A 25,539-nucleotide genomic window follows, 5' to 3' on the forward strand; every position below is an offset into this window, starting at 1 on the left:
CTACTCGATCGAGTAAGGGGTACTCGATCGAGTAACAAGAGGTGTACTCGATCGAATAAGGGCTACTCGATCGAGTACCCTACGCAGTTCTCAGCACTATCCAATTTTCGTAAAATGGTCATATCTCACTCGTTTCTTGGTCATTTTGGGCGTGTGTCCTGTCATTAGAATCTTAAAAGAACAAGCTATCACCTCTAAAATGAATCACATCAATGTCATTTATGCATCTCAAGTTATAACAGTTTAAAGACAACTTCTTTATAATCGGACAACATAACTACTTGATTCTTTCTTCCAAACAACTTAAACAACAACAAAGTAAACCAAAACAACTCAATACTCATAAAATCAGTATTCCTAACCACATGTTACTATCAACAAAACCCAAAAAAAACATCCATCATGCACATATATTATTCAACTTATCTTTTTTTTTTTTGGTGAAATGTAAGTAATTATATATCAAATAAATCGAATTTGCATAGGAAGTTTTATTACAAGCCAACCAAAACAAAATATCATTCTACTAGGCGCATTCTTTTTAGCCAATCCATCTCAGCTATTGTCATTTGTGACCTATCCCTGCCTCGAACCCGTGATCTCATCTTCTCTATAACATGCTTTGCCACATATTCAGGACGTAGAAGGGCATTCTCATTCTTACACTTGTTTCTCTGATGCCATATCTGATATAATATACTCATCATCATAGCAGACTGTACTCCCCTTTGCAGCATTGTTCCAGTCCTCTGCACGCTCCATCTCAGCACATCCCTCACATGATAATCCCATCTGGCCTGTTTGTTCACCTCCGTAATGACCCTTTTGCTGTAAACACAATCACAGAATAGATGTTCAGTGGTTTCTTCAGACAAACCACATAAGCAACACTTATCCTCAATGTCCACCCCAAATCCAGCTAGTTTTGATGTGGTGTTCAGTGCTTCATGTGCAATGAGCCATCCCAGAAACTGATGTTTTGGAATTACCCACCCATTCCAGACTGCCTTGTACCAGTGTACTCTAGGCCTATTTACTTTAAACCAATCATAACAGCCAGCTGGTGTATACCCATCTGGTTGCACATTCCATTTACCATTGATGTAACCAGCAACCATATCCTCTTTAACCTTGAAAATTCTTTTCCAGACCCAACTTGAATTCGTACTAGGTTTGTAATCCATCCAAGTCTTGCCCCTTAAGGTAATTACAGTGCACCCAAATGGAGTCCTTTTTTGCAGCTACCCATTCAACAAGTCTCTCAACCATGGCCTTGTTCCAACTTATCAACCATGTATTACCCACGTGCTTTTATTCTATAACTTTACGTAAAGACAATAACATAATATATAACATCAAATCCTCTATTCACATGTTACTAACATAACAACATTATAAAATTATTTCAATCATATAACATGCTTAACCATAAATCATATTATCATGCAACGATTATCCTTATTTTCCCACTAATTCATCCATCATACCACCAATTCACCCAACATATTCATCCAATATATTCATTTAACCTATTCATCCAACATATGCACATGAACAATAGTAAACACATAGCGATCCCATGACACACCATGGTGACCAGCTCAAAGTGGTAGGGCGAGTTTGCGACTTTAGAACGTCTCTCAAGTCTTTGCATTAGCTCCTAACAACTCCTACTCGAGTTCATTTTAATTTGATTCTCTATGTTCAATGGGCTCATTAGTTACAGGTTCCAAAATCGTGGCTCTGATACTACTTTGTAACACCCCCATACATCAAGGTGTCTTACCAATACCACCTAATGCATGAAAGTGCTACCATCTCAGTTACCCGAGGCAATGTATATCAAATTGACCATAAGAGAACGTACTTTAAATAAATAAGTTTAAGCGATTACATAACATAATCCGAAAACTGTAAAGTGATACAACTGTTCCAAATTATCAAAACCAACTAAATAAAATATGAACTTCATCAACACGACGGAAGACTCTAAATGACACGTGATGACTCAACCCCAAATATCCCATACACATCCATCTCATACCTGCGCAAGAAGTGCTCACCATACCCGAATGGATCACCACGGTTTTTAATACAATTAAACGGGGTTAGTTACTAATTACACAATATAAGATACAACAATATCAACAATACATACAATCAAACAACTCCGTCACATCTCCAATTACCTGACTAGCCCGAAGGTCTAGCCCTGCCAGATTACGGCCGCAACTAGTAATCCTCACCGCCAATGAGGAATCGCAGCTGTTCCCACCTAAGCCCCGCTTATCAACACCGAGCGAAAACTCAAGTTTCTTAATGTGCACATCCTTCTTGTGACGGGAACCACAAGGGGACGAATCAAGGGCGTGAAGCCACTCCCGTAAGTGACTCCACTTAGCCGAGGATGCACCTCGCAAACCACAAACAAACATAACCAACCAACTATACATCGTCAGTTACCAATTACCAATTCCAATATGATATAGATCAACAACATTAACAATCATCAACAATCAACCAATCATCTAATACAATGTAACCAATAACTGAATAGGGAATCCCTACCTGGAAAGTGCAATCACCAATATCGCCACAACAGCGAATCAGAAATGTTCCTCTACGAAATCATCTCCTATAAATCGTACAATCACCATCTAATATCAAAATAGTCTCAAAACCCCCAGATTACCCAATTAGGGTTTCAACCAAAATCAACGAAATAATATAAACACTGTACTAGGATCTTACCAACAATGCGACGGTCTCAACGGTATAAAGAACTCTGAAATACGACGACTCTAGCCCCTTGAATTTGATAGCAATGCGAGAGAAGGATATTACGTTGTTTGCTTTTCTCTTGTAAAGGTTTTAGAATAAGTAAAGAGGTAAAAGAATAATGACGGAAAGCTTTATATAATCTTTTCACGCGTTGCTATCAAACTCGGCAAAACTTGTATAAACCAAATTACTCGATCGACTAAGTGACTTACTCGATCGAGGGGCCCCTACTCGATCGAGTTGCCCTTACTCGATCGAGTACCCATCAGACAGAACATTGTTTCTTACGTAGAACTCATTTACTCGACAGAGTAAGCCTTCCTCGATAGAGTGCCCAATAGCTCATATTTCTGTAGTACTACAGTATTTGTGTACCATGGGAAGAGGGAGGCTTTCAAATAAAAGATGTGAGTACTTGGAATAAAGTTGTAATGCTCAAATGGCTTTGGTCACTGAATCAAGGCAGTGAGACTATTTGGACAACATGGATTATTAAGTATATTACTGATCATCACTCCATCTCGGACTTGAGGCTCAAACAAGGACATTCATATTGCATTAGAGGGATTCTTCAAATCAGAGATGAGTACATAGCCAAGTTGGAAATGTTCATGAAGTTAAAGTTATTCCGTCTACTTGTGTTGTTAATAACAAATTCTCTATTGAATCAATTTATAATGCTATCAGGAATAGACTTCTAGTTAAACGTGAGTTCAAGGCCATTCACCAAGGCACCATGGTGGCCAGGCATATAATATCAGTGATGTTGGCAGTGCAGCAAAAGTTGGCCACAATTGATCAACTGGTTTCTCGAGGGATTTACATGGTTAACAGATGTTGTTTATGCAAGGAGGATGTAGAAGATAGTACTCACATGTTCTTCAAATGCCTCTATTCTGCTCACTTACTCTCTAGAGTCAAACACTAAGTTCAGATGGACACTTCCCTAATTGATCTGAAAGGACTCCTCCTATGGTCAAATCTAAGGTCTAAAAGGAAGCACTGGAGGAATAAATGGGTGAGCTGTAGCATTGGTTTTCTGGTTTATACACTTTGGACTGAGCAAAATCTAAGGATTTTTGAAGGTTGGGAGCGTCCTGTGAAGTTTCTGATTAAAGACATTCAATACACGGTCAGCACTTTATTTCTTCATATTGTAGGTGAAAATGTATATATGGCAGTTGTTGAGGCACTAAATGGAAGGCCAACTATGATCGTATAATTTGTAGATTTTGTGTATAGATAGAGGGGAGGATACAAATATATTGTATAATGGTTATTTTTACTTGTAAGAAAACTCATGTACTCCTTCTATATTTGGAAAATATGAGAATTACCCTTCTTGCAAAAAAAAAAAGATAATCTAAATGGCTAAATACGATGCTAGACACAAAGTTTCACATTATTAATTTATTTCTTTGAAAATTCTTTTACATATACCCGTGCAACTTTGCATGGGTCCTAAACTAGTTTATTTTTTTATTTTTTTTTGGTAACGAGGGAACTTGCAACCGCTACCTTCGGTGCACACTGGGTCAACCCGCGGGTGTACGATAGCCTGCAAACCACGTATACCAGGTAAACCACCCGGAGGTGACAGGCTCGAAGTCTATTAGGCATGGACTCAGGCCAAGAATGCTCCATAAGATTTAGCTCTTGAGGAGGCTTGAACCTGGGTCTCCTGAGAATTTCACCCAAGTTTTAACCACTATACTCCATCCTTGCGGGCACCTAAACTACTTTAATTTATACCACTTCACACTAAAAAAAATTATACCTATTCTAGTAATTTTTTATTCTTTACAAGTGGAGATCAAACTCAATATATTTAATAATATTTTCATTTTATTAATAATATTTTAATTTATGTAAAGTTATTCCGAATACCTGATTATTGTGGAATGGTTCGATAAATTTCCGTATATTAATAAAAATATTATTAAGTCTTATGCATTGTCCGAACAATTTTTTTATACCATCAGCCTCAAGAAATATATTATGGAATCAGTATAGTGAATAACTTACGATATGACCCGGGCATGAAATCTAGTACGTTAGTATATCTTAATTAATAAAATCTTGTTTCTCTTTCGTATTTTTTTCTCTAAAAAATTTAATTTATATTAATCTTAAATACGTTTATAAATATTATCAAAATAAAATTATGATGTAAAGATATAATAAAAATATACGATGTTAAAAAAAATCAGGAATTAGGTCTAAGTAGAGCTTGATAAAATAACAAAATTAGGAACTAGGTATTGTAAGTAGGTTAAGATGTATATATTAATATTTTAATGTAGAAACTAGGTCTAAATAGAGTTGTGGGAATGACTGATAAACAAGGTCATATACTTTTTTTGGTGTATAGTGTATTAGTGTATACCATCTGATTTAGATTAGATTCGAGTCAGGTAGGACCACTAGGGCTAAAACTCTCTCTCATAAGTTTTAACACGGTTGTCTTCACCCTTTGATTAAGGTAGACAACATCTTACCGGTTAATTTAAGTACTCATGATTTTTTTTTTAAAAGATAAAAGAAGGAAAATGTAAGGAATTTGAAGAGGAGTAAAACGCCTAAGGTTGACCATTAGTAAAACTGATGAGTCGTAATTATATACATATTTATTCCTCCCCTTAGTTACTTTTGATATAGTTTTAGTGTTAATTTATATTAAATACATGCCTTCTATGTTAGAACGTTGATACTTCCGCTATTTGATGATTAATGCAGGAATGATGCATTTGAGAAGCAAAGGAATGAAATGGCCGGGCATCGCGGAGTAGGCATGAAGGAATATACGAAGTATAGCATGAGAATCCATAAGAATGAAGGAAGAGAAGTTAAGAAGACAACACGAAGAAAGGAGCTGAAACAGGATGGTGCCTTGATCAACTATAGCCAGGCTCGATCGAGGAACCTGTGTACTCGATCGAGTAAGAGCAGGCTCGATCGAGGAACCTGTGTACTCGATCGAGGAACTAGGGGTGTAAACGAGCCGAGCTAAGCTCGTGCTCGGGTGGGCTCGGGCTCGGCTCAAATTTTTTAGCTCGAGCTCGGGCTCGGCTCGAAGCTTGCCGAGCCTAAAACATTGAGGCTCGAGCTAGGCTCGAGTTCGAATCGAGCTCGTTTTGTCATTATATATTTTCACTTTCTCACCTTTTAAATCTAATTAACTAGGTTTGTGACCCGTGAAATTCACCGATTTATCTGTTTTAGTTTTGATATTTTTATTGTATTATTAATATTTGTTCGAGCAATTAGTTGTTGATCCATTTAAAAATATACAGTCTTGAAATGCATAGAAATTACTTAGTTAATACCTTATTTCTTTGACAACTTTGGTTTTTGTTTTTTTTTTGTAAATCGAATCCTGCAAGTGACAATGTGGTAGCTACCAATTGGATGAAGTGTTCCTTGGGAAATCAGTCTTTGTAGAGCTACTTCATATGTCCACTTTCGCTTCCTTTTATTACATGCCTTGATAATAGTTCATATAAAATGAAAAACAAAATTATATGGTAGAGATGATTATACTCGTGAATACAAAAATACAAATTCAAATAGGTTGATCGGGAAAGTATAATAGTAAAACTACACCACAATATACATTTAATAACAAATTAAAAAAAATATTATAAGACTTCTATTTTGAGATCAACAATCATCCATTACTTATCGGTTTTTACCTTACATTTTTTACCTTTAATTTTACCTCAGTTTCGCGCCTTTTGTATTTCTTCCCTCTTCAAATTACCCACGTGATGGTTTGCCTTACCTGCATTCACATACGTTTCATGGTGCTTTAAAATTATATAAAAAATACATTGACCAAAAGATTAAACATCAACTTGGCAAAAACTTGACAAATGAATCAAAACATTGTCACGTGTAAGTCACTTAAATTAAACCAACTGGAAAACATGAATTCAAATATAAAGCAAATGATTCAAAACCAAAAATTTTAAAAACAACAACAACAACAACAACAAAAATGTTAAAATATACTTTATTGGACACAACAACAACAACAACAACAACAACAACAACAACAACAACAACAACAACAACAACAACAACAACAACAACAACAACAACAACAACAACAACAACAACAACAACAACAACAACAACAACAACAACAACAACAACAACAACAACAACAACAACAACAACAACAACAACAACAACAACAACAACATATTGAATAGAAAGTCTTTTCTTCTCTCTAAAATTCTAGAGAGAGGAAATCCTCTCAAAAAGAAAAAAATCCCCATAAATTAAATTTGGGGTTGAATCCTCAACTTGGTTTCTTCCCCAATTTTTGTTCAGCTCTTTTATTAGAAATTTCTATCATCACTTTTCTTGAGTTTTACCTAACTTTAGATTTGACTCTAATTGCTCTCCATTTTGGAATAGGAGAGGTTTTTTAGTCACATATCTTTAAGAATAAAGGTTTAACTTAAGAGTTGAATTAGAAATTTTTTCGAGTCTATTATCATATATTGACTAGTTGAAAAGCATGTGCGATGTACGGGGCTCTCATTAGGGTCATCTATATAAATATGTTTTATAGTTGTTAAAAGAAGTTTAATTATGTTTAAATCATTGAAAAACAAAAGTTCGTTGTTAGTATAGTTGATCAATGAACTATTAATGCTTTTAGCATAAGAGTTTTGTCATTTAGTAGTTATCATTTCAGTTGTAAAATATCAAGTAACATAGTAAGAGTATGTAATTAGTTTTTACATTATGTTATAGGTATCACTGGTATTAATTAAATACAAAATATTATCCCCATAAATATAGTGCAGCTCACCAAATGAACCGCCCTTATTAACTGAGACAGACATTTATGAGTTTAGCCAATTATTTTAAGCTATAACAACTACGCAAAACTAAATGGTGTTATGTAAAGCAACAAGTATCATAATTATCTATATTTAGTGTGTTTAGAGAAATGTTAGATCTCCTATAGCAAAAGTTTACCTTGACTATCTACAATTAAGAGAGTATTTTGCTCTTTATATACTTTCTCACAAAGTCAAATCCATACTAAATTCCAATAAAATTAGTAGCCTCTAAACAACAGTACAAAAATATATGTGATTCTGTTACATAGAATGCACGATGCTCCCATTAGGATCATCTTTAACAATATGCATGTTGAATGTTCTAAGAATTTGTTGAATAACAGATTGCAAACGTTGGTTTACATTGTCATGGTTTGATAGTAGAAGTCAATTAAGTTGATAAAAAAAAGTCCAACTATCTTGAAAATCGGTATACAGAAAAATTTTGGGTTGATTATTGATGGATCATCAATCCCTTTAACTTAAAATCTACTCCTTTGGTATTAATTATATCAGTTGTATAGCATCCAAGGACACAGTTGTGTTATGTAATTACGTATTTTTATTGTTGTACGCACCATCGATTTTAGTTAATTTAAAACGTCATTCCCAAAAATGTGGTTTAATTCCATAAAATGAACACTGAGGCCGATTTTATAAGATTCACAAATTAGATTAACTTACAACATTTACGAATATTCCATTTTGTAAGCATACGACCGTATAAATATTGAATGGTGGTACGCAAAACAACACGTATCTCAATTATATATGTAGCTTGTTTGGAGATTTTTGTTAGATCTCTAAACACATAGAAGAATTTTTTAGATGTGAGATATATTTTTAAGTTAACTAACGGTCAAATTTTGCAAAGTTTGACTTCCAAAAAACAAATCAGAGGTTTTATGTGGATTCGAGGGAGTAGGGTATTATGATACTACTCTTAAAGTCGATTAGTTTTATATTAATTCTATTAAAATTATACTAAAATTAATTTTTGTTTATTTGAAATGTTATCTATTCACAAAATCAGGTCTCATTATCTTACATTGTCATTCTACTCTTCATTTATAATAACAAAATAAAAAAGATTTCAGAAAGAGTTTCAAATTTAAGAAAATTGCTTCAAATTACTAAATATATACGTACAATCGTTTCATTTCTTAACCAATATATATGCAATTAGGTTTTTTTTACGGAAAATTCACGTGGTACCCTCGAACTTTGTCATTTTTCATGTGGTACCCAACTTTTTAAATTTGTGCACGTGATATCCTTGAGATTTGATTTTCAAGCACAACGTGCCCTTTTTATCGTTCTTAAAATTTTCAATTGAGCATAAATCATAAACCAGAAATCGGAATTGACTAATTTTTTTTTCCAAATTGATGTCCTTTTCGAGATCTACAGATTGATAAAAAGAAAATGGTCATTTGAAAATTTAAAATTGAAGATATGGTTGATTTGAGATTTTCGATAAGAAAAAACCGTATAAAATGTCGATCGACAATTTTTTTTTTTCTCAAATCGTATATTATGGTGAAATAATAATTTTAGAAAAAAGATTTTGCCGAATCTGAATTGCGGTCTAGGAGTTATGCTCATTTGAATTTTTTTATAGCGACAAAAAGGGCATGTTGTGCATAAAAATCAAACATGGGGGTATTATGTACACAAACTTAAAATATTGGGTACCATGTGCAAAGTGGTAAAGTTTAGGGGTACCACGTGAATTTTCCGTTTTTTTTATCTTAAGGTCAAACTCTTAAGTTTGATCTAATTTATTACACTAAGGAGTACTTTATATTCAACTAAACCCTTATGGGATACCTCATAGTTAACCACTAACAAAAAAAATGATTATTTCTATTTCGGTGACCTAAGGTTTAGCCTAATTTCACTTTAGTGCCCTGAGTTTTGCATAATTTCACTTTGGTTCCTTGAAGTCTACTTCCCACTTAAGTGACATATACATAACATTCTTAATATTTTATACCCCCTTCATCATATTTTATCTCCCCGGCGATTTCTCTAATATATGTGAGAGAATTTTATTGAAATGAGAAGATAAAAGATAATGGAGGGAGTACTAAAAAATTATTTTGAACGTAATAAATCTGGCATTTTTTGCAATATTACTATTTTGTATGTAGTTTAATATCCAATTTTGCACATCATTTTACTGAAAATATAATTACTTAAGATAAAAGTTGACTATTAAATGTTTTAGGCCACCAAAATAAAATTTTATTCAAAACTCAGGTTAACAAAGTGGAAGTAGTCGAAACCTTAGGGCACTAAAGTGGAATTATGCAAACCCCATGACACTAAAGTGGAATTAACCCAAACCCCAACAACCAAAATGGAAATTTTCCAAAAAAAAAAAAAAAAACCTTTGAAAAGCTACCGTAAAAACTATTGCTCTTTAGATATACAATCAGTACATGACAAAGTAACAACCAGCCATTCGCAAACCGCGGAAAATAATTAAGTGAATAAAAACACATAGAAGAATTGCAATTTAGAAAGTAAAAATTGATCTAATAGCATAATCTTATCTATATAAATACAAGAACATTTAACCCATCCTCATGAAACCACGTCATCACATTCAACTTTTTTTCTTTTCTAAAATAGTAGTAGGACCCGCAACAAAGAAAATGGATTTAATTTCTGAAAAACCGCTATGTTTATGTTGTGTACGTAAATGTTTACGTTTATGTTATTTACACACGTAAATATTAATTTTGTTACAAACATCGTAGTATCTTGATAAAAATAACTAATAATAAAATACAATAAATTACCCAAATTGATAAAAATCAATGTTGTTACAAAAATCGAAGTTATCTTGCTAAAATTATTAAATAAGAAATTTAAATACTAAATGCAACTATAAATTAACTGTAAATGAACTAAAAAATTAAAGAACAAAATATTATAATTCCAAGAAATATATTTTAGAAAACCTTTAACATTTTATAATAACGAAGTAAACAAACGTCTTAATTGTATTAAAAAAAATACCTACAATTATAAATCTTTTCTTTCCGATTTTAAAGCTACAATGGTCATGTTTTTTTTTTTTTTTATCAAATGACTAAAATTTATCAGCAAATTTACAAAAATTAAAATACTAAATTTCCAAATATATGAAAACAGGTTTGTAAACCACATATAGAGTTTATAAACATTAAAAAATTAAAATACTAAAATTCCACATATATGAAAACAGGTTTTTAAACAACATTAACCTTGTACCCCTCCTTTTTTATATTCTATGGTGTACCCCTAAACTCTATACATTAGTCTATACCATGACCTTATTTATTATATTTTCTAACTTAGTTTCTTAAATGATCTATTAAATCGTCTATTTATCATTCCAATTATCCGATAACCTACTCATTTACTTATTAGTTCGTCGAATTACTCATTAGCCCACGAAATACTATACGAAACTAACTAAAAGTTAAAAAAATCTCCATTATCATGTCATGACTCATAACATATGTTTTTAATAGTAGTTGGTACTTATTAAAAGTGATTTATGATATTTCTCATATAGAATGGTGATACAACATTAATAAGTCAGAATAAAGGTCAAAGTATCGTCATTTGATAGTGATAAAGTTAATGGAGAGTTAAACGAGGTTATGATGGAGAAAAACTAAAAAGTTTAGGGGTACGATTTAGAATTAAAAAAAAGGAGGGGTACAACATAGAAAACCGAAAAACTTGGCGGTACACCGTAGAATATCCCAAAAAATAAAAATAAAAGATGAGCCTTTATATAAATTTTGATTTACAAAGGCAAAGTCAGTAAAGTTAAATAAAATTTATGTTAGATCGTTTAACCCCAACTAAACCAATTAAAATTAACAAAATTTATAAATAAAATAATCAAACTGACCAAAAACAATTGCCTTGGAAACAAGCAAACTTAGATCTTCATCTTTTTATATCAGATTATTCGATTTGTCAATTTAAAATTAAAAAAGTAGAGGATTGCTCATTACTTAATGATACAAAAATGGCAAACTAAATATATTTGTTTAGGATTTTAGTAAAAGATAGTTTTTGATGAAATAATGGGTATGAAAGAGATGTATAGTATATGAGAAGCATGGTAAAATAATGGAGTGAAGTTGTGTTACGTTAATGAGAGAAGGCTTAGTGAGTTAGGGAGGGATGAGGTGAGGTGAGTTCACCGGGAGGCGTTTAGGGTTTTATAATATTGGTTTGTGGGTATTTATACCGACATTGTTTTGGGTAATATAATGGCATAATAGTTGAAGTTGTAGTGTTGTCTCGACCCAATTTTACTTAATGAATCTATAGTAACTCACAAATTAACATAACATTATAGATTGTTTAGTTAGTAAGTCTCCTAAACACAAAACAATCCGTCTTAATTTTAAGACGGGTCAAGTACATATCATTTATGTATATAAGAATGCATAGAGGAAAATAATATATTTTGTGTTATATATACAAGTGGTATGATACTTGACTCATCTTAAACTTGATATGGATAATGTTGTCTTGAATGAAAATTTATGTTGTTTAGTAGCGAAATTGTTATAAAATGTCAATTAAAAACTTAACGCGTCATTAAGTAGACCCTAACAAAATGTTATATAAATGGTTTATTAGGTGAATTGTTATAAAAGGTCGACTAAAAACTATGCGTCGTCAAGATTTTTTTACCATTTTCCTAACTTTACTCTTGACTTTAAAATCTTTTCCCTCCATCTTTCTCAATTTTTAAACGTTTATCTTTGTAAGAGATATTTTAATAAAAGACAAATAAATAATTGAGACGGAGGGTGTATACTCTATTTCATTTTTCTATTTACTATTTTTAATATAAAAAAATAAACAACAAATTTAACAAAAATCAATTAAAGAGATTACAAATTATTAAAAAAATAAATAAATTTGACAAATATAAACTATATCAGACAATGATGATGAACATTCAACAAATTAACACACTACAACAATAATACATTTATAATAAAATATTTTACTATAAAAACAATTCGGACCGAGTGTGGGAGATCCACGTCTAATACTAGAGTTGGACACAAATCTCCCATGTCCGAACCTAAGTTAACATGTGAGAGATTCGTAAAAGTATATGTTATAGTAATTATTTGAATTATCGTCATTAATACATGAATTTATTATATGGACGCTCAATTTGTATGGAGTAGGACATGGAAAGAGCTTATTCATCGATCAATTAGTTTACAAATAAATTTCGGATATTTCTGTTTTATTACATTTTTCTTACTATTTGTAAATTCAACATGTTGAATGGTACTCCGTAGTTATTGTTTCGCATTTTAAATTTAAATAGTTGTTTAATTTTCATATAAATAACATATGTATTTAGTTGAATATAGTTTATAACAATCTTAAATAGCAAATCCGTGCAATTTTGCGCGGGTTAAAACTAGTTTTTTATATTTGGCAATTCAATACATTTTTAACGTCTATTATGAATTTGATATAAATTTGAAATCAGTTTGAAAAAAAAAAATTAGTGATATAATAGTAAATTATATATAGTTCTCACAATGATATATATTTACACTGATTTATTCATAGTTAGCTTGATCTTGAATTATTAGTCCGCATAAAATCAAAATTCTTGACTTTGTTCATTTGTATTTAATTTTTTGGCTTATTTGACAAAATTGATATGAGACTTATTTAATATTTTTAAATGGTAGCTCAATTTTTTTAATCTTTTGTGAATATTATTGGAAATCTAATCATACACATTTGATACGTTTATAAAGCCAGAGTTAAAACTATTTTATGTCATCGTTGAAGTTGTTTATTTTTAATATTGTCATTGTAGAAAATTTTCTCTGTCAAATGCTAAGTAAATGTCATTCTTTACATCGTTTTCCTATTATAACATGTTATTTTTTCATGAAGTATTTTTTTTAAAATAAATTTAAGCTTTTTCGTAAGGTTTTTGTAAGACAATTACAGTTTTGGTTATAATTACCAACTCGAATCTTTTGCAATTCTTTTAAATATTCAAAAAAAATTTCCAAATAAAATTATCTTTATTACTACACGAATTTCACAAAGTAGTTAAAATCGAACAACTTAAATTTTTGACAATATTTATATTTGTAAGAAATTAGGATCTTTTTTTTTTTTGTTTCTCACAAAGATTAATTATATGTTTATAAAATATATACAATTTTAACACTTTTATACGTTTATTATATGACTTTTTTTTTGCTTTATTTATAAATATTTCTAAAATAAATATTCTTTATAACATTATTTTTCTATTATTATGTTAGTAAAAAATAATCAATAAATTATTAAATCCACTTCGATCAGTATTTTTTCTTATAAAATATTAGTTTTACTTCTATTAGGATTAGTTTCTCATAAATTATTAGATCTACTTTGATTAGGATAATTTTCACATAAATTATTAAGAGGAAAAAGCTAGATCTACCTTGTTAGGAATTCTAAAAAAGTTGGACTCTCTAATATCGCTCGAAAATTTTATGCTTTATATATATATATATGTATTGATTTTAGCAAAACAATGTTAACTTGGGGAGGTTTTGTTGGTTTATTAATCCTTTCCTCTGCAACTTTTCCAAAGATTTGAATTCTATTCTTCTTTGGACTTTTAGCTTTCTTTCCTTAATGGCTGAATTTGTGTCACTTCACTTTCCTGCATTTTTATAGATCTTTGGTTTTTATTTTCTATCATATTAGGCTTGTCATCATTTTAGGTATGTTTCCCTCCTGGGGTTTTGAAGCTTTTCTATCTTTCTCATTGAATGTTTTCTCTTTACCATCTCTCTTTGTTGTATCATGATTTATCTGGTAAATTAAAAGTTTCGACGACTTTTTTTACCGTTCACATCGTGAGGATGTTATAGGTTGATTTCTTTCAACCTAGTTTCCTTTCCTTATCAAAAAAAAAACTACAGCAACAATACTCAACAATAATACTCGACAATAATACTCAATATACTCAATATAATCAAATAAATAAATTAAACCATAAAATAAAATTCACAACTTAGAAACTCATGACAAATGGGCATATTTTAAATAAATAAAGTGAATAGAAACTATTATAGTTATTATAGGTTTTATAGTCATTACACAACCATAAATTCCCATATTTTAATTTAATTTTTAATTTATTTTGTGGTATTATTAAATTAGATAATTAATTGCCGAGGACCTCAAGAGATGAATTAAATAGGACAAAATATTAATGAAAATTATGGGTGTTGAGTAATATAAGGAGTTTTAATAAAATTATTAACATATTATATTATAAAAACTAATTAAATAGGAAAAACTTTTAATTAATTTGGTGTGTATTAAGTATTATGAAGAGTTTTAATCAATTTATTACCTTATTTAATTAAAAAATAAATTAAATAGAAAAATGTTAATAATGATGGGTGTTCAGTAATATAAAGAGGTTTAATTAATTTATTAACAGGTTTTATTACAAATTTTTTAAAAACAATGACTTAAATAGGAAAATGTTAATAATGGTGAGTGTTTAGTAATATGAAGAGGTTTAATTAATTCCTTAACATGTTTTATTACAAAAATTTTAATTTTAATTATAAATTATGAAATTTATTAACATGTTTTATTACAAAAATTTCAATTAAAATATCAATATTAATTACAAATTATGAAATTTTGGAAGACAATATATTTAATATACAAAATTAATTTAAGAATAACGACAATATCCTTTAATATTATAGATATTAATGAATTAAATTAATTTATAGATAAATGATTTAAATTAATGTCATGTAATAATAAATTGATAATCCATGTCACATTAAAAATATGCCACATCACATTTAAATATGGCACGTCACATTAAATTTTAATCCAGGTGACTTTTTGGATCCTACGTGGCTTTGTCTTGGTGGCGTTTATTTGTCATTTTAGGGTAGCCTTTTAATTATATTTTATAGATTATAAATATTTTTGAAAAACAACTAAATTATAAAATACTAAAAAATCATAATATACTTATATAAATGTCTAAATAACATATAATTTGAAATAAACATAATATTATTACAACATAAAGATTATACAAAAAAAATTATAAATGAGCCCAAACGAGCTTCCGAGCCGAGCCTTGCTGAGCTCGCGCTCGGCTCGAGCTCGTTTTGACCGAGCACGAGCCGAGCTTTGATCGAACCGATTCCGAGGGCTCAACGAGTCGGCTCATATCATTGACAGCCCTATGAGGAACCACATATTTCCATATTTTCCGCAATTTTCCTTAAGTCGGTTATGTTTTATTATAAATACCCAAATCGTACCTAGTTTATTTTACGCTTTATTTTACTTAGTTTCATATAGCTACTCTAAAAAACTCTCTTAGAATACTTTTAGATTAGTTTACATTAGTTTAGCATCAGATCTATTGTTCTTTATTACGGTATTGTTCTAATCTTTCCTCAATTATTAATTCAATTACTTGTTCATCTTTTATGCTTTTAATCATGTTGTTCATTAATCTTATTGTTGTTATTCCTTTTATCATGAGTAGCTAAAGCTATTATCTAGGGTGAAAGGGGATCTAGGTGGTTAAAAAAGGGTTAACTTATGAATTGATTATTAAATTGTTTTGGATTGTTGTTCAATTATCGTGTTACTTCTAATTAGTTAATTACTGATCATAATTGATTAATTAGTCTTTGCATAAACTAGGATTTTCATCTACCGGGTTAAGACTAGTATATAGCTACGATAATTGAATTAGACCGACTTAATAATAGCGATTGCATGTTAAGTTTAGATCTAAAAAGACATATTAGAATCGACCGATCATATGACTTTCAACAATATAAATTGCTCAGTCAATGAATTAAACCTTACCCTTGGATGACTGCCTAGTGAACCCGATTTCTAGACTCTTTTAATACATTTGAATTCATCTTTTATTTACATTGCAATTAGTTGTTAGATATCAAACAGACAAAACCCCCATAAAATTGGTTACTTTCAGACGATCTAAATATAAATAAACTGGATTAATTACATCGCCTTCCTGTGGATATGATACCTTACTTACCGCTAGCTATTTGTTAGTAGTATTATAGAATTTATTTTAATTAAGATCAAACAACTGAAATTAACCTTATCAAAAACCATGATTTATTTTAAGAGTACCTATTTCATTAATCATTATGCACACATAAATGCATAATAGAGAACTCAATAACAAGAGATGGAGATTGAAGTAGCAGTAAGTCTCCTCAAACACCATCTCTTTTAAACCCCCGCATAGAGGTGGCAATCTGGTCACTCGGGTCGGTTACGGATCAGGTCAAAGCGGGTCGGGTCATATCGGGTTCGGGTTGTGACGGGTTATCGACAGGTCGGATCGGTTACGGTTCATGTCGGGTCATCTTCGGGTCGGGTCATCAGCGGGTGGCAAGTCGGGTCGGGTCAGTATCGGGTCAGATTATAAGCATATATTTTCTCTTATGTATTTAGTTTTAGATGGGTAAATTTATGTTTAAACGTGTATGTGTATTAATTGTAATTTTAAGTGAAAATAATTAAGATTAATGTCAACTTGGTCTTATTTACCCCATTATTAAGCTAATTCATTATCGGGTCATCTATCGGGTTGAGTCAATACCGAGTCACGGGTCGGGTCGGGTTGGAAAAAATAAGGATGTTATCGGTTATCGGGTCGGGTTGGGTCGGGTCGGTTCGGTTTCGGGTCACCCAATTTTCGGGTTGTATCGGGTCGGATTTCGGGCGAGGCGGATCGGGTTCCTCTGGTCGGGTCAGCTTTTACCAGCTCTACCCCGCGTCACACTGTAGACTGTTGTAATCCTCCAAGTACTAGTACTGTTAGATATGTCGGTCACTATCACAATTTTGTAATCATTGCTATGGTCGTAAAACCAAACCCAATGTTTCGTCGACAACGTCTCTTTCCTCTGAGTGCAACTCAATGTAGGTCCGAGTGGATGGATTGAGCAAAACGAGATGGAGACAATTGTAGTGGCTATTGGTCTTAAGAAGGAGTGTGAATATAAGCGTCCCATGGCCACCAGAATGTAGCGGTGGGAACAGAGGAGTGTGAATCGAGGTCATATATGTCCATGATGCAATCGCAATAGATGTGATTGGTGACGAGGAAACGGTTGTTGGTAGAGAGGGAGTGGCGTAGGTGGTGGTGGATAAACTCCGGGGGACGATATAATGGCATTGAAGGACTTTCTTAGTTATTTATTTTTTGAATTTCAAAATCAGCTTATTTGTATCTTATGACTTTGCATCAATTCAATGTCATCAGGAGACAGAGAGGGATGAAGGTGTAGTTAGATGAACTTAGGGGGTGATATATTTATAGCATTGTGTTGGCAACGCATGGAATGTTATACAAATGTTAAGTCTAAAGAACAAATGTTATACTCCCTCCGTCTCGGTTATTTGTTATCTATTCATTTTGGCACAAAGACCAAGAAAATGAGAAAAAGTAGAGAAAAATAATAATAAAGTAAAGTGTTCTCTCACATCTACATTAGCCCACATCACACACCCACTTGCCCACTTGTGTAAAGCTTACCAAAAGTGGAAATAGATAACAAATGAGTGATACACCCAAAAATGGAAATAGATAACAATTGACTGGAACGGAGGGACAACATATTGGCAACACGCATGGAATGTTATACAAATGTATGTCCAAAGAACAAATGTTATACAATAAAATTCATTTCAAGCAAACCCTTCATACGCATGGAATGATGGAACCATAAAAAAGTCACATATCCAGGCAACGCGATTATATATATATATATATATATCACAAAATCTTGTGTAAGACGGATGTTGCATTATTATACACTTACAAAGCTTAAGCTACTCTTGTTGTTGACTTTCATATACATCTCCAAATAGCTTGGCACCAGGAAGATTAACAAGACTCCCTTTGCATACATAAGGCTGATGGTCCAAACAACCGGGAACTTTTGCCACGCTAATCGAACCATTCTCCTTATTATACCAAAACAATTTTGACGTATGTCGCTGCCGTAGCAACACCTCACTCGAATCCACCCCCCGACAGGCAACCGGAACAATTCCCCCAATTAAATCCACCGAAATCGTAACACTGAACAACTTAACCCACGATTCAGGAACACCGTACACCTTCATCACCCAAACATCGAAACACGAACTGACCCGATTCTCGAATGAAGAGAACAGCCGACCATCAAGAACCCCAAAATCAAGTAGATACTTCTTGTGCTCTGAATTGTAATAATACTCGGGCAACATCACATCATCCACCCATTTCTCCACTCGAATATCGAAACAACCGATTCTCCGTTTCTTTTTAGACGGACTCCAAAACATCCAATGAAGCAAACAATTATCAATCAAAACCCCGCCAAACCGCACATCCATGGAATCATCAGGAAGTATTCGATCAACAATCTTCGCAGTCCTCAAACGCACATTATAAACAGTGGTAATCCTCTTCTTAACAACATTACCGTTACCACTACTGTGTTCATCCAAAACATTAACAATCTTATAATCCTCAGTAGCTTCATCGAATCCAAACCCGACATTACCACGACGCGGTGCCCCGTCAGTAAGGACGTAGGTTCGAGTTGAAGGGTTGAGAATCATGAGAGTAGCTTGGTAGTAAGAGATGAGGATGAGACCGTTGCAAGTGCCGACGACGGAGATATCGCCTTTGGGCCAGCGGAAGGTGGCGGATGCGGTGGAAGGCGGTGGATCGAGGTTGAAGATGTAGAGCGTTCGGTTGGTGGATGGGATTACGAGGAGGCGATTGGTGGATGAAGAGATTGAGTGACGGAGATGGCGGCGGATGAATGATGGGGATGAGATTAGGGTTTTGAAGGATTTGGAGACAGATTTGAAGCGGATTAGGGATATGGATGGGAGTTTTGGGAGGATTTCGGTTAGGACGAAGTCGATTTCGAGTCTAGACCAAAATCCTCCATTCGCCACTGGTTGGAGGGACGATAATGGTGAAGAGAGGGAAATCCGTTGGATTGAGTTTATGATTGTAATTTGTGTTTCTTCCATTAATTTGTTGAGATATCAATTTGAATTTTTTGCAGTTTATATGTTCAGGGTTTGAGTTTGAAGAAATGAGTGTGTGATTAATTAAAGAGAGTTTGGGGACACAAGAAATGAAAATAATCAGTGTGGGAAAGAGGACTTTTTTTCAGAAGAAAACTGGGGAAGAAGAAGACTCAGGTGAGTGGAAATGATTTTTTTTTCAATTTGAGTGTGGCAGTAAACTAGTAATGTAGTCAATCCGTTCCGGTCAACTATTGTTCTTTGATTTTGGCATAAAGAACAAGGAAAGATGAGGGGGTAATAACTAAATGATAAATGGAATAAATTGAAATGACAACAAATGACTGAGACACCTAAAATGGAAAAAGACAACAAATAACCTGACCCGATTTTGACCCGCTAATGACCCGACCCGACTTACCATCCGTTGATGACCTGATCCGAAGATAACCCGTCACTAACCCGACATAACCTGAACCCGACATAACTGACCCGCTTTGATCCGACCCATAACCGACCCGAGTAACCCGATTGCCACCTCTACCTATGAGTCTATGACCTGGTTTAACTCCCCCCCTAAACTCAGAGCTGATACAGGGGGTGCTACTCTAAAAGCGCAGCCCGCCCAGCAAACTGCTTCCAAAGTAGTAAATCAAAAACACGCCCTCGAACCCAGGACTATATATGGCAAACGGGTCAATCGATCAAGTATGAGTCCGGTCAAGTCGATTTGAATCATTTCGATTTTGCAAGAATTCATGCTAGATCCTGTCGAGTGGGATCATTTCTGGTTCAAGTTGCTTCCGGGTAAATTATTATGAAGTTATTTAGGGATAATGATGTGCGTGGAACAAGTAAAATTCGGTTTAATGAGGAATGGAGCAGAAGTGCAGAACCATAGCTATACCCAATATGATTACCTTTATTGGAAGCACACTGTTACTGTAGACTGCACGGTTAAAAGCGGGTGTGATGCGGCTCTTTTTGCTCATTTAGAAAATGGCGGGAATGAGAAAGATTAAATCTAGGATGAAGCAGAGTTATATTACATTCTGCAAGGCAAAATTATGGCGTCTCCTTTCTAACTAGCTCGCTGTGGGATCCGAATTCAGAACTAGTAACATTAATGAAAATTCGATAATGTCCTTTATGTGGGGATGAGGGAGTAACGTAAACTGTCGACCATCTTTTCAAAGATTGTCCTATGAGGACTAGAATATGGGCTTCATCGCCTCATGGTATTAGAACGGATAATAAAGAGGATCATATTAGTTTGATTAATCAATCCCTCTCTACTATCAGAAGCATATGGTGCATCAGGAACCGAATGGTTTTTAGTGGGGAGAGCTTCTCCTTTATTGCTTGCGTCCAAATTCAGTGTTTAGCAAAGTCACTCTAAGGCCAATTTGCGTGAAACTATGAAACAGAGCATTCCTTCTTATTGCCCTCTTACCATGTTTGTAAAGTTTGACTGCTAAAAACTTCGTCAAGATGGAGTATGGACCATCTCCATAATTATAATCCTCCACGTTACCAACATACGAACTATAAATGGAGTATGCACCATCCAATTTCTCGTAATTCTTGGCTTAGTTTCACTTACATCAAACCAATTGCCAGAAAATGCCCAGAAAATAGCTTCAACCGTCTGTTAATAATAGCATTTGCAGTCATACTCTACCTGCTTACAAGTGTATTCTACTTTTACACCCTGGCTTTAGTATTTGCGGCATGTTTTATCAGCATGCCGTTTTCCACTCCCCAAACCGATATTCACAAAGGGAAGATGAACATCGAAGCGGTCGATTCTGGGCGGGTGGGTTTGGCTGGTTTTCTGCTAGCTTCATATTTATCATCCTGTACAATGTATCCCATCAATGAAAAACACACTTATCCGGACTTCTAATTTCATTACTGGCATTCTTGGTTTTAGTTTATCTGTTCAGAAACTGATGCAAATGCCTTCATTCAAGCTGCAAAACAACGGCAAGGAACGCCAGAGACTTCTTTCCCTGGCTTCCTGCAATAGTATGACACCTAATTAATGTAAGTCACAAAAAAGATATAATACCAATCCTTAATTTGGTTTGAAATCGCAATGAAGTCGCAAAACTCCTCAAGTACAAAATATTTACATTACTCTGGCAGTATGCTGTTGAATCTCACAGTTGCATCAACAAAACAAATAAACTAATTTTAGTTTTATTCTTAGAAGTTGTCGTCAGGTGATTATATCTGGCGTAATATGACTTCATTGTTCATTCTGATCAATTGCTCTTTCAGAATACTGTATTCCATTTAGTGGTAACCAAGGGGAGCAGGAGCTTCGTTGAGCTGACGGCCTTGAAAGTGAATATCCTGCAGTAAATCCATGCAGAGGAATGAGAAATGCAAATTTAATGGGTTGTAACTTGTAGTAGAAAAATCAATAGGGGATTTCCTGTCCCGCATGTTTTCTCGAATTCAACCATACCGTCTACTATTTCTAACAACACTTAGAGACACACACGTGTACTTAGTTTAAGAACTTCTCATCGAGTTCAAGGGCATGTTAGATGATGGTAGACTCTGTAACAACACAAGCATACACTATAGAATATCAACTTACCGATGCAAAGTGGTTGACATCACGGTGATGAGCCTCATCAGCTCTGATGACAGTGACAACATCTCTAAGAGTAGCATTAGCAGGCATCCTCCAGTAGTCAATGGCAATAGCAGGGGCAGGAACATTCTTGATATTACCATTGTCAATCTCCTTAAGGAACTCAGTATAAGAATGAATTGCTTCCTCTTCAAGGTACCCCACTATACGGTGGGCAAGCTTGGGGGACGCAATGTAAGCAAGGAAGTAGGCATTGAAGAAGACGCCTTGGACAGCTATTACAAGAGCCCGTTCATACCAGCGAGGCTTGACCACTTCCATGAAGGTCATGAGGTGCATACGCTCATTTTCAGCTTCCTCAAGTAGTGCCCTTATCCACCCACCACTATGCTCGAAAGTTCGAAGAGACTTGCAGTGCAGGAGCATCCCCCCGACCATGCCTGGCACTGCTGCCACTGTCTCGAGCATCATTGCACGGCATCCATACCTCCTCTGTCATACAAACCATACAAAAGAATAATTGACAATGTCCAAATAGTAAGTTCTGATTACAGTTGAAAGTGGGGTTTTTCTTATGTGTAACATTTGCTTTTCACAAGCAAATTAGGACTTGAACAGTAAAGCAAATAATAACATCCGGAAAGTGTTTAAGATTTATGCATAGATGATACAATGCGTTAATTACGAATCGACCTGATTAGGAATCGTCCATGGAGCATGACCATCATAGACAACAATGCTGATCACATATCAAATCAATTGAGGACTAAATTTGGAAAGCTATTAAGAACCAATTTGGAATTGGCAATTAGTAGTAAACAGAGACCAGTTAATTAATTGGCACTAGGAAAACAATTGATTTTATTTATAAAGGGTGCCCGCGTTTAGTAACTACTGTACATGTGAATAACCCGCATTAGGCCATCCAAGAACAAACACTAAGGCGTTTAAATTTGGGAAAACCTTTTACACTGTCTCCTGAAAATCATGGAAAGAATCCATCATGTTCGATACTAAGTCATTCGCCTCATTTATTTACCATTGCATAATATAAACCTTGTCAGGATGGGCCGAAAAGTATAGATACACCCAATCACACAGCAAATACATCACCGTGTTGCGTCTAAGACTCATCGTGTTCGACACTTTGACGCTTCAATTGAGACCAAGAAAATGAAAAATTCGCATAAAATTGCCAAATGAAAAGAATAAGCCCAACTTATCCAACAAAGGACTAGAATCTTTAATTAAAAATCAACTTTAAAATTGATAAATCGTTAATTCAAGATGTATACCTGGAAAAAGATATCGGTTGGCAAACGAAGAGATTTGACAGTCCAATAAGCCAACTTGTCCAAAAAGTTTTTGGGCTGATGATGCTTTCCAAGATCAATTGATAAATCCGCTTGGTACGTCTCCCATGGCTATACCACATTCACAATCAAACATAACAAATAAATTAATCATTCAATATTTTACATTTCCAACCAAAAAAATAACTACAGTTATACGCACCCAATAATATCATCGACGTCACCAAATTTTTAAACTCGAAGATTTCATCTTAATAACAACCACTTAAAACGATTTTGTTTTGGATTATGAGGGTTAATTTGCAAATTAATAAGAGATTAATAAGAGATTTAGGTTCAATTTAAAACTAGCAGTTTTACGTAAAAATTGAAAAAAATAAAATAAAAGTAATAAGTGTATCCATTGAGGTAAAATAGTTTCAAATGGAAACTAAATCCCTAATTAATTTCCTAATGAACCCTCATAATCCAAATAATTCACTTAAAACCCTAAATTTGTCGACTAGGATGATCAATGGACGGTCCAATACGGGTGACTGAATTTAGAGACTGCAAAGACCAGTCTGGCTACTGAAATAACCAAGCCAAATTAGCGACCGCCTTTTTTCCGTAAAATAATTGAAAATAACAGAAAACCAATGAAATCAGTGGCCAAATTGGCGACCCATCATTTGATTTCCATTTTAATTACAGAAATCATTGCAAAACCGTCGCATATAAGAATTTATAAGCGAAAACTAACATACCATAAAGCAAGACCACTTCCATTCAGTACCATCCTCCTTAGTAACCTTCTTAGGCTGCACACCCCAATAACTGATAATCCCCTTCTCACTACCATCACCACTTCCACCAGTACCCGTAACCGGCGCCTCCGGTTTCTTCTCCTCCTTCACTTCCTTCTCATCCACGTCACTCAACGTTGCCGTGCTCTTATACCTAACAGGAAACCGACTAAACTCAGCCGCAACTCCACGCACGTGACTGCCCGCTCCTCCACTCACGTGAGCAGAACCAAGAATCTTGCTCAACGCCGTCGTTTCAAGAATGCCGGAAGTCGCTGGCGTGGTGGTTGAAAAGTAGCGTGGGCGCACCACCGTGATGACTGATCGTGCCGCTCTTGTTGCGCTACGTGTCATCATCATCTTGTAAACCCTAACAAAATATCTGGGATTATATTTTTTTTATTTTATTTTTTGCGAAAATGTTGGAGAGGATTTGTTTAGGTTTTTTGTTGTGTGTTTGTCACGACATGTATGTGACGGCGTGAGGAGGGGAGGGGTTATTTATATAAGAAGGTAAGTCGGTGAATGGGTGATGACGTGGACCAATGGAATTTTAGTATTATTATTTTATTATATTAATAGTATTTGGTTGACCTGTAATTAGGTGGAATAACGAAGGCGTCTGGAAAATTCAAAATTAGTTGAAGAGAGAATTCTTTCTTGGGCAACAAGAATGTATCGTGTATTCGTATAATGTATGGTGAGCAAGGCTGCAGTTATCTTTTGTCTGGAATTGACGTGTTTGATTTTTTCTTTTCTTCCCAAAATGTCATTTTCTATATTACACATTTTCGTAAATCGCAAATTCTCATTTAAGATGGTACTATTCGTCTTAAAGTTTAGACGGATCAAATATATACAAAATCACCCACTTGTTTCAGTTTTTTTTTTTTTTTTTTTTTTTTTTTTTTTTGGAAAAAGTAAGCTTATCATTAAAATAATTAACCATGTCCCTTTTACAACATTTTAGAAAGGTAAGCACTATACTTACTTTAGATCTTACATAGCATGTCTTTCCAACTCATCACCTTACTATTCTTACTTGCAAAATTAACACTATTAAGTCTCATTCTCACTTC

The 25,539-nt window shown here is 33.7% G+C and overlaps 3 protein-coding genes across 3 annotated transcripts; all 3 read right to left on the reverse strand.

Moving 5' to 3' along the window:
- Positions 1–518: 518 nt before the first annotated feature.
- On the reverse strand, positions 519–1,184 carry LOC141588466 (uncharacterized). The gene has a single exon (XM_074409909.1). It carries the CDS (start codon positions 1,182–1,184, stop codon positions 519–521), a length of 666 nt encoding a protein of 221 aa, XP_074266010.1.
- Positions 1,185–18,560: 17,376 nt separating this feature from the next.
- Positions 18,561–19,337, reverse strand: LOC141588468 (F-box protein CPR1-like). The gene has a single exon (XM_074409910.1). The coding sequence runs from the start codon at positions 19,335–19,337 to the stop codon at positions 18,561–18,563; it is 777 nt and encodes a 258-aa protein (XP_074266011.1).
- A 2,485-nt stretch (positions 19,338–21,822) lies between these two features.
- LOC141587092 (ubiquinol oxidase 2, mitochondrial-like) lies at positions 21,823–24,935 on the reverse strand. Its single transcript, XM_074408513.1, has 4 exons — positions 24,422–24,935; positions 23,658–23,786; positions 22,366–22,854; positions 21,823–22,115 (listed from the first exon to the last, which is right to left on the reverse strand). Exons 1-4 carry the CDS (start codon positions 24,818–24,820, stop codon positions 22,056–22,058), a joined length of 1,077 nt encoding a protein of 358 aa, XP_074264614.1. The 5' UTR covers positions 24,821–24,935; the 3' UTR covers positions 21,823–22,055.
- Positions 24,936–25,539: the final 604 nt, after the last annotated feature.

The sequence above is a fragment of the Silene latifolia genome, chromosome 6, assembly GCF_048544455.1.
Source record: "Silene latifolia isolate original U9 population chromosome 6, ASM4854445v1, whole genome shotgun sequence".
NCBI lineage: Eukaryota > Viridiplantae > Streptophyta > Magnoliopsida > Caryophyllales > Caryophyllaceae > Silene > Silene latifolia.

What these genes read in the sequence shown, in the direction of transcription:
- LOC141588466 (XM_074409909.1), bottom strand. Translation starts at nt 1,184, where the DNA reads ATGGATTACAAACCTAGTACGAATTCAAGTTGGGTCTGGAAAAGAATT.
- LOC141587092 (XM_074408513.1), bottom strand. Translation starts at nt 24,820, where the DNA reads ATGATGATGACACGTAGCGCAACAAGAGCGGCACGATCAGTCATCACG. An exon ending in GGAAGTGGTCTTGCTTTATG is followed by an intron (nt 23,787 to 24,421) that starts GTATGTTAGTTT and finishes AATGTGGTATAG; the next exon opens with CCATGGGAGACGTACCAAGC. An exon ending in ATGTCAACCACTTTGCATCG is followed by an intron (nt 22,116 to 22,365) that starts GTAAGTTGATAT and finishes GATTTACTGCAG; the next exon opens with GATATTCACTTTCAAGGCCG.
- LOC141588468 (XM_074409910.1), bottom strand. Translation starts at nt 19,337, where the DNA reads ATGATTCTCAACCCTTCAACTCGAACCTACGTCCTTACTGACGGGGCA.